Source organism: Phalaenopsis equestris, unplaced genomic scaffold, assembly GCF_001263595.1.
Source record: "Phalaenopsis equestris unplaced genomic scaffold, ASM126359v1 Scaffold000251, whole genome shotgun sequence".
In the NCBI taxonomy this organism is placed as follows: domain Eukaryota; kingdom Viridiplantae; phylum Streptophyta; class Magnoliopsida; order Asparagales; family Orchidaceae; genus Phalaenopsis; species Phalaenopsis equestris.
Genome location: NW_018164693.1, coordinates 702,390 through 712,749, shown reverse-complemented (window position 1 = coordinate 712,749; position 10,360 = coordinate 702,390). Strand labels below are relative to the sequence as shown.

Here is a 10,360-nt window from a genome sequence, read left to right as displayed (position 1 = left end):
AGAGCGGAAGATAATCTCCTGGTCCGGCCAACAGAAAAGTAGTGTCAGTCCTTTTTCACATGGGAGGAGAACCCCTTATTTATATGTGATCCACCTCAAAATAACATGTTTTTAGTGCATATTTAATAAGCATTTTATGTACATTTTTTATGATATTACGCTTTAAAGAAATGTATTTTGCATGTTTTTGGTTTCAGGTACATGAAATGAACATTTAGAAAAAATGAGGAAAAAATTAATTTATATTTATGCTTGATTATTGTATCAAATCAATTTTTTTTGGCATTTATATACATATCACCCAATTTATATTTATTTTCATATCTACCCCCTAAAATTCACCCAAAACTTTTATGACACCTAAAAGCTAAATTTTTAAAATCCTCATTTTCCTAGCTTACCTAAAGTTTCCAAGTCTGTCCAAAAATTCACTTGTGATGGTGACTGCGGCTTGCATCCTTTCATCATTTCACCAACAGCACTATAAAACAATAAATGATAACAATATATATATATATATATATATGAATCCTCAAGTCATGCAGTAAATTACTTGTACTGTTATTCCGGCATTACGTAATAAACTCTTAAAAAACTCATTAAATTATTCTAGTTAAATTTAATCAAATTGCATCTATTACAATATAATAATAATAATGCTGGCAACAGCATTTCCCCAAAGCATAGGAAGCAAAGTATCCCATGCAAAATAAAAATAAATAAATAAAGCTTGGTCCGTCAAAAACCCTTTATTAGCAGTGCATCATTTGTTCTAATCATAACATGTTTTATACATTTTTCCCTTACAATTATTCCCTTTTTAGGATATAAATATGACTCTTTTACACACTGAGGCATCATCAGCCACCATCTAGTTTCCTAAAAGTGATATTATAAATTTTCAATGGGTGCCGCCATCCTTAACCTCTTCATCTTCCTATTCCTCATCTTCTCATCCCATTCCTTTCCCTCGGTCCACTCCCAACAATTCTCCAACACCAACGAAGGTGGCGGCATCGACCCCACGAAAACCGCTGTCTACATCATCCAGGTGGAGAAGCCTCATGGCATCTACAACTGTCCACTTCATTTACACGATCTCAAAAATTGGTACTTGTCTTTTCTTCCAAATGCCACTCTCACTTCTGACGAACCTCGCATGGTATGCACCTATCGTGAAGTCATCACCGGCTTTGCCGCCGGCCTAACCCCCGAAGAAGTTGAAGCCATTGAATCCCTTGATGGCTTCATCCAGGCTAACCCAGAATGAGAACACTATGCTTCCACAACCTACACCCCCACCTTCCTCTCCCTTAAAAGCAAAACATCCAACACCCTATGGTATGACTCTTCCTTGGGTGCCGGCCAAATCTTTGGCGTCATCGATACTGGCATCAACCCTAATCATTCCTCCTTCAATGACAATGGGATGCCCCCCGCTCCCCTGAAGCGGAGTGGCAAATGCTATTGGGGGAATGCACGTACTTGCAACAACAAGCTCCTCAGAGCCGTTGCATTTCGTTACGGAGTTTACTCTAACCCATACGACAATGATGGCCATGGCACCCACGTTGCTAGCATAGCGACTGGGAATTTCGTCAATCATGCCGTTGTGATCGGGCAGGCTGCCGAGACAACTTCCGGCATGGCCTCACTTGCTCATCTCACTATTTATAAAGTCATGTTTCTCGGTCGATCGAGCCACTCTGTGACTACTGATGCAGATGCCTATGTTGGTATAAAGCAAGCCATTGGTGACCATGTTGATGTTCTTCAAATGTCGCTTGGGGCGACCAAGCTTGAGTTGTTTAATAGTGCAGTTGCTATTGTTTTGTTTTCAACTATAGAAAAAAGGATTGTTCCGTGTGCTTCCATGGGCAACAATGGGCCAACACCAAGCATATTAGCTAATGACGTGCCATGGATACTAACTATTGGTGCTAGTAGTGTCGGTTTACCAGCCTAGGACCTTTCCTTCAACTCAAATACCACTCGCATACCCATCCGACCAGCTTGGAATACTTGATTCCAAAGGTTGTAACTTGGTTGAGCTCAAGAAGTTAAATCTACGGTACACAATTGTTATATGCTTTCACTTTGACATAGAGGATGATGAGCGTGGCCGTAATGTGTTGGCTTTCGGTGCCAAAGCCATGATTTTGTTAAATCATGCGATTGCAGGAGAGACTACTAACGCTTACGGACATGTGCTCCCTGCCTCACACCTTAAAAACATCGGCACCAAGGCCATAACCAAGTACTATTGCAACACAACAAATCCGACAGCAGCCATAAACCCTTGTATGACCCTATTTGGAATTAACTCTGCCCCAGCCATCACAGTCTTCTCATTACGTGGACCAAGCTTGACCAATGGAGGGATCATAAAGCCTGATGTCATTGCACCAGGAGTCACTATTCTAGGGTGTTGACCTCAATTTTGGTTGAGTTTTAGTTTTACCTCTTTAGTTGCTTAAGTTCTAGCCATAGGGTTTTCTTGTTGACTATTCCAAGAAAACTAGAAAAGGAACCCTCACCATTAGAAATTCTAAACTCTTATATGCTCAACTTGAAGTGTCATATATTGGTCATAACCTCTAGCACTTAGTAGGTGGGGCCACTATAGGGGAGCTCAAGAAGAGCCCATAGGACTGCTTTACCTTAGGGTTGACCCTGGATGTTGTTCTGGAGCTAGTTCACTCACTTGCACCCACTTGCACTCACTGTCGCTCACTTTCACCCCCATTCACTTACAACCCTGAATCCAACTTGTTAACTTTGATCCATTGATTTTTTGGGACACTCATGTAGATGGTCCCCTAGACCCACTAGCCCTATGCTAGGGTTTAGATAAGACCAGTACGTAGATGACCCAAATGGAGATTCAATTGGTCTATAGCTCAAATGGGGTGGTTGGCACCTCAATTTCTCCAAAATACCCAACTCAGTCTTTTGTCCCTGAAACCAATTTGGATTCTTCAATTAAACTCAATTTGATCCCAATTTCCCCCAATTTCAATTTTAAACTCAAATTCATCATGATCAAACCCAATTCAAACTAATTCCAAGCCCAATTGACCCACATTTGAATCCAATTTTAACCCAAATCCAAAATCCCCAATTTTACCCCAATTTAGTCATGTCTCTAAATGTCACTTAATTGAATATCCAAACCCCAAAATTGACACCCAATTAATGTTGAGAACACTTCATGACATTCCCCTAGACCATTTTCAACAATCAATTTGGACTTAACCGAACTCTAGCCCAACCTAAACCCAAGTCTAACCCAACATACCCAAATTGATCAAATGCCCAAAATCCCTCAAATTGACCAACAACAACAACAAAGCCTTAATCCCACTACGTGGGGTCGGCTACATGAATCCTTTTTCTCCATTGTGTCCTATTTAGTGTCATATGACCATTCAAATAAATTCAAAATCATTCCAAATCTTTTATAAACCTCTCATAACAACCATCCACATAATCTCGATCAATAAATTGAGTTCGAACTAAAATTGTGATGAAAATTGAATTTGACGTGTTTTTTGACACGATCATTGACGAGGTTGTCCGAACGGCCTCAGATGACAAAACGGGTTGCACCGTCATGTTCAGGACGTCAAAATTTCCTAGAGAAGAAACCCATTTTGATATGGTTTCTTGCTCGCACGAATTGGAGAGTTTTAAATATTAAATATTATAAAATAAAAAAAATTCTTTTTTTTTCGACATAAATCCCTAATCTCTAAGGCCCCATTTAGGGCAGATTATTTGCTGTTGTGGTGTTTTCAAAACAATACCCCGCGTTTGGTAAAAAGGAGTTTTGACATTAATATTACAAGCGGATCGCGGGGTCCTACCCGCGATCTGCGTTTCATCCTTGAGAAAGACGCTCGGGCCCTTGCCTTTTGCTCGAGGAGTCTCGCCAAAAGCAGATATCCCATCACTCCTCTCTCCTCGTCGTTCCTCTCACCTTGTCCTCCATGAAGGTATCCATCGTATGTCCTCTGAATCTCCTTCCTTTTCTTTTTTGATGTCTATGATGTCTATGGAGAATGAGAATGGTAGACGAACACCACACATTTCCTTCATCTTTAGCGGTTATTTCCTTCTCCTTATATTTATTTTAAGCGATTCTGGGAATCTTTGCCAATGGATCTGGTTTCCTTGTTCTTCGTATGTAGTAGCCCGATGGATTAGAAAAAATTTTCAGAACAGGGGCAGTTTGGTCATTTTTTCAGAATCAGCTGTTCTCAATAAGCACAAACCAAACAAACAGACAGATTATCCGGATCAGCTGCATATCACTAGATTATCAGGATAAGCAGCTTATCATAGGTAGGCTTTCTCCTCCATTCTTGGCCATAAAAGCCTCTCTTGGGGAGGGATTTGGGGTTGGCCGAAAATTTTCAGAAAAGGGGGAAGGTGCTGCTGAAATTTTGTGGAGTTTACTTCTTGTTGAATTTCTGTTTCGAGGCTTTCTTTTCCCTTCCCTTTGCTAGCAGGCGTTTGGATGTAAATGAGTTCTGTATGAGTTTTACCATAAAATACATATATGCATATATATAAAAAAGATTGACTGAAGGAAGCTTCATCCTTTTTCTCGAGCTTAAGTAGTTTGACATATCATTTATGTGATTCTACGAGCTTTCCTTTTCTTTCTTTCTTGAATTAACAATGGGTTTCAAGGGTTGTTTTCACTAATTACCATGACCTCAAGTTTCGATTTTTCTTGCTTACTTGCACTTGATTTCAAGGTTTCAAACCAAATGGAAAAAGTAGTAGATGAAGATCTGAGATTTTGGCCACTTTATTAGGTTATCGAAGCATTAGTACTTTTTGATGAGTCACATGAATAAGGTTAAGTATTTTCTTGAGCAGTAATATTTATACATATCTTTATAGCCTATGTTTTGAAGTCCGCTAAAAGTTGAAAGCACCATGAATATGCTAGATTTGCAATATATAGTGGGGAAGGCTTGATAAGGTTGTTTTGTACATTTCTATTGGGTTTTCTGGCTTCCTTTGGTGTTGTTGGTTCATGTGAAGTGTTTAACACCGTTTGTTTATCATAAGGCGTTTTTCTCGATGGCTTTTTTATATCTATATTTTGTATGAATAGTTATAATGAATGTGGTGTTACATTTGTGAATACATGAGAGTTGGGTGCTGTGTTTGTAAATGAAACTTTTATTTTTGGTGAAATTGTATTGACAAAAAAAAATCTGAAGATTTGTAAAAATCTAAAGAGTTTGGCTTGCTTATTTGTAGAAATCGGAAAGCTTTGTTGCCTTTTTTTGTAAAAATCTGATGGTTTGAGAAGTCTTGATATGTAGTATAAGATTCCTGCGTATTTTCATATCTCACATGCAAGCTTCCATATTTACATACACATCACTTTGGTGCTTTTGAACTCATGCATGAATATGCCTATTTTACTAAGAAAAAGGGAAGAACTTATATATACGCCACCTAGCTCTTATGTATTTGCATATCTAACACAAACATTTTGAAAGATGAGGCATTGGTTATTCTTTTATCAATAAACGATTTATTTGGCAATGAAAAAGAGGAACCAATACACATTGCAATTGTGGAAGAATTGTAAGCATCAATATACATATGAAGACTCATATAGTTGCTCGAGGAGACAAAAGAGTAGAAAAGAAATGGGAAATATGAAATTGTGCATAATTCGGCTTGCTAAAATTGAAAACTTCGGTATGTTTCGCTGTGAAAATTATGGGATGTTCATTGTTTTTGTATGGGATGTTTCATTGGTTTTGTTTTGAAGAATTTAAAATTATGTAGGTCGGTTTATGCGATTGGAGATTCATTTGGTTCGGTTTTATGGAAAATCAGAAAGTTGACAGCTTTATGTGCGAAAATTTTAAAATTTTGACGAATTGGCTTTATGTAAAATTTGAACTTGCGCAGGTTGATTTATTTGAGTCGGGGTTTATTTGGCTTTCTTTGGGCCGGTTCGAGCATCATTTTGAAAAAAGTATTTTTGGTGTCATTTTAATGTCATTTTAGATTTTTTGCAGTTTCGTTTAGCTGCGGTTTTGGCCTTGTAGTGGCTCGGTTTTGGCCTTGTGGTGGCTGCGGTTTTGGCCTTGTAGTGGCTCGGTTTTGGCCTTGTGGTGGCTCGGGATTCTTGTATGATGGCTTGGTTGTTTGGCCACTTGTGGGGTTTGCTTTGCTCCCTTGCTGCCCCTAGTCGAGAGCCTCCTTACCCATTTTAGTTGGTTATTTTGTGCACCTGTATGGTGGTTCCTTGCTGCCCTGGCCGTGAACACCTACATGGGATTTTTAGATGATAACGGGTTCATATGACATTGGAAACTTTTAGTTTGAAGTGGAATTGGATGCTTTAATGTTTGCAAGGTGTAATATTTCAATTCTTGATATTTAGAAGAGTTCGAATGTCTCCTTTTGAGGGATGATCTATGGAATGCATGGAGATGTTTTGAGGCTTAATCTTGTGGGCCGAATTGATTGCAATAAAAAAAGAAGAGAAATAAAAAAGAGGAAGAATCCTTTGATATTTGGGAAAATTCAGGATTGATTTAGAAGTTTCTAGTTTGTGCCTTTTGGGGATGTCTCATGGCTAGCCCGGGGGAGTGTGCTCCACCTCTTTACCTATTCGAGAAAGTCTCACTAGTCGGATGTTTTAGGCCGACTCTCCTACCGCTCTGACTTTTCTTTTCTAAAGTTGGTTTTGGAGGTGGGTTAGTCGTCTTTCTTTCTGTTTCTTGCTTTTTTTGGTTTGTTTTCTTTACTTCTTGGTTTGGGTTTTAGATACTTATGTCCAATACATAAGTGCGCATATATAGTCATCGTTATATATGAAACCATCAAGTAAGGTTGCCAGTAAGTCGGTTTTGTTTTGGGGCTTAGGGCGGTGATGACAAAGGCACACCAGTGGTAGAGCGGAATGATATTCCATCCTACGACATCAGGACCCAATCCAGGGACCCGGTGAACTGCATGATTATAATATCATTCACCGACACAAGACTAGCGGGGGACCCGTAATTTCTTAGGTTGTTAGCGGTCCTACGCCCGACGGCATGATCGACTCGTGGACAATCATAATTTTTAAAACTGATAAGAACAGACACGATAAGAATAGTTACAATATTTATAAAAGTACTTTTACTATAAAATTAGTACAACTTTTTTTTATATGTCTGAAATTCATGTGCATGCTAAAATATAAATTTTAAATGTATTGTAACTTGGTTGTCCACTTGTCGATTATCGGTATCGGGCCGAGGAGCACCCTTCTAAGTTAGGTTTAGTAGGACACCCTTCTAGTTAAGTGGTAGACTCTATACATTCAGGTGACTGATAGTAGTCTTCGACGTCCCTCGAGTATATATGTAGATTCTGAGCTTAGCCCTGACCCGAGTGCTTGCGGTTTTCTCTCTTATGGTTTTCCGTGTGATTTTATTGGAACTTTTGGTAAAACACTCGTGGTCTTTTCCGAAATCTTACCGTGTTTTCGATGATTTCATTGAGTTGTCATTTGCTGCTTTCTTCAAGTTTTTTGTCGTGGGTCATTGCCGCTGTTTCTCGAGTTTTTTAGGTGGACTTTACGTATACAATGCATGCTAGCTTGTTTCTTAAATTATGTCACTATACTTATACCTGCTACATCAACCACACTTAAAGGAGCAGCGGACCTCCTAGCTATACAGGTTTGTTTTACATTTACAACGTTTTACTTTACATCACACTTTACTGTTTTTCTCTACTGTACATTCTAATGCTTTCCTATACTGCATGTTTTACTGCTTCTATACATACTGTGCGGTCACTATTTTCCTTTGCTATACTTGCTACTGCTTCTTTTACGCACTATACCTTAGAGTAGGAGACTAGTAGTTGGTTTTATAGGAGGTACCCGACAGCAGATCGTTGACTCAAAAGTTGCATGTACACTTAAAATTAACATCAAACTCGAAGATGCTACGGCGAGGAGCTTGGAGCTAGCATTATGGGCAGCACTGCCATCTTCAACAGCAAGAAATGTCTACATCAGCTAAACCATCCCTTAGAATTAAACAACAAGCCATAGGATTTTGAGGTTGTCCGCTTAGTGCGACATAAATTCTCAATCTTATGTTTAGGCTTTTGTATAGCTCTGTTACACAATATAAGCCTTAACTCGTCTTAGGATTCCGAGGTTGTCGTTCGCCACGACCTAAATCCTCACATCTTACAGGCTATTAGTGTGATCGTTTCACACGGATGTAAGCACTAATTAAATAAAACTGATAAGATGAAACATTTAAATATTTCTCATATAAATTGAAGCCAAACCATAAGATAGCTTGGGAATTCACCGATGTTCTCCTCAGGATCCGTGTCATCCCCTAGTTCTTCTTCCTTTGGATTCCAAAATAAATGTTCTAAATTTGAGTCATTCTTCTTTCACACCTCTTTGTCCGATCTCATTTAAAAATCTCATTCCTTTGACATCTTTGAAGATAATATCCCCTGATTTTTATCGAGAGTTTTCTTAGGTGACTTCAGTTATCTAAGATGTAATTAACTGTATTATCTAAGATGTAATTAACTATAAGAGCTTGCCTTTATAGGAAACTTTCAAGAACCCAACTTAATATAAACCCTATTTAATTTTTCATATTAAATAGAAGAACTTGTCGGCTTATAAAAGAAACGGCTTTCGTAGACCAAACATATGTCTTATGTTTCTTAGTTTATTTGATTGCGTCTCACTCTTAAGTCTCGTGTTTATCTTTCAGGATAAATACATGACTTAAGGTGTAGTGTTCTTTCATTTAAACTATAAAAGATATAGAATCAGTTTGATTTCATATTTTTTTAAACTTAAATATATATATTTCATTTAATGTGTGTGTGTGTGTGTGTAAATTAAATGTATTTCCGAAGCGGACGACGTGATTTCGATTCCGGATACCGACAGCTTCTAACGGGCAACTCCTCAACTTTTTAGTGCCGACATGCGCGAACTGTGGGGCCCACCAAATCCATATTTAATTTTTTACGCAGTACGTCCATGACTACTTCGCATGTGCTGGTATCGTGGCACTGTTAAGAAATAAGTACCCGAACTGGTCTCTGGCGGCAATCAAATCTGTAATTATGATGACCACATATACGTTAGACCACAAACGGAATCCAATCACCGACGAATTCAAAGGTACTTCAGCTACTACATACAAGCAAGGAGCAGGCCATATAGACCCAGAAGCAGCCACGAATACTGGGATTATATATGAGTGAAATACTACGGCTATGTCATTACTTGTGTGAATACTATAAATCGAATATTCCGGTACAACATATTATAAAGACTAGGGTGAATTGTGCGTAGGTGAAAGCAATATAGCCGGTGCAACTTAATTTTTTTTTCGTTTAGCGTGAGTATCAAATGGAACTCATCGGAGGTTGGGTAGAGGAACGTAGCAAATGTTGGGGATGCAGGGTCAACTTATACTGTGGATGTGAAGGACCCAGAAGGGGTAAGAGTTGAGGTAACTCCACAAACATTACAATTTAACCAGATAGAGGAAGAGATGAGCTATGAGGTGAAATTTAGTTTGTAGGGGGGCTTGCCTAAGCCAGCTGCTGGTGAGGTGAAAGAAGGGCGATTGAATTGGAATTCTTGCAAGCATTATGCTAGTAGCCCAATGGTGGTTACATGCTTTTGAGATGAAACTTATGCATTGTTGTCATAAGAATATATAAGCATGTAATCAATATATAAATAAAATCATTGTTTAAAATTTTAAAATAAAAATATACAAGTTTCCATTACCATAAAAATTTGTATAGAATATGTCCTTGATTTATTAATTCACTGAAAAATATTTATTTAATATTTTAAATCTTTTCTAATATGACTATTCAATAAGTGCAAAGTAGTATTGTTTGTTGGGAACTTCAAAATTAAAAAAAAAAGAAGATAAAAATAGAAAAAAAACTGAAGTTGCTTAATTGTTTTTGCCGTCAAATTTTCTTGTTTGCAGTTATTCCAATGAGTTATTGCAATTGCTTAATTGCATTGAGTAATTATACAGTTTACTTATTTGACAAACAAGCCTATTATTGAAAAAAACAAATATAAATCTATTATTGAAAAGTTTATCACTAATCTTTGTTTGAGTTTGTCTTTAAATATTTGTCACTGCTTTTTAATGAAAGAAAAATTCTAACTGAAACTATACATAAAATATATGTTAACTTCACATATGCTCCATAAGATAAGTCGATTGTACATGGTGAGAGTAAGTGAAAGGTAACACTGCAAGATGAAATTTGAAATTCCTCGAACATACTTGAAATCCTCCACAAACAATGC

The 10,360-nt window shown here is 37.8% G+C and overlaps 1 protein-coding gene across 1 annotated transcript; it reads left to right on the top strand.

Annotated features, from left to right (window-relative positions):
* Positions 1-1,429: 1,429 nt before the first annotated feature.
* Positions 1,430-9,282, top strand: LOC110024281 (subtilisin-like protease SBT1.7). Its single transcript, XM_020724159.1, has 4 exons — positions 1,430-1,952; positions 2,107-2,301; positions 6,054-6,178; positions 9,049-9,282. Exons 1-4 carry the CDS (start codon positions 1,430-1,432, stop codon positions 9,280-9,282), a joined length of 1,077 nt encoding a protein of 358 aa, XP_020579818.1.
* Positions 9,283-10,360: the final 1,078 nt, after the last annotated feature.

Bases quoted from the DNA above. Each gene is read 5' to 3' on its own strand.
- LOC110024281 (XM_020724159.1), top strand. From the start codon at position 1,430: ATGCCCCCCGCTCCCCTGAAGCGGAGTGGCAAATGCTATTGGGGGAAT. The intron at 2,302-6,053 runs GTATGACCCTAT...GATTTTTTGCAG, and splicing joins GACAGCAGCCATAAACCCTT to TTTCGTTTAGCTGCGGTTTT. The intron at 6,179-9,048 runs GTTGTTTGGCCA...TTTTTTACGCAG, and splicing joins GATTCTTGTATGATGGCTTG to TACGTCCATGACTACTTCGC.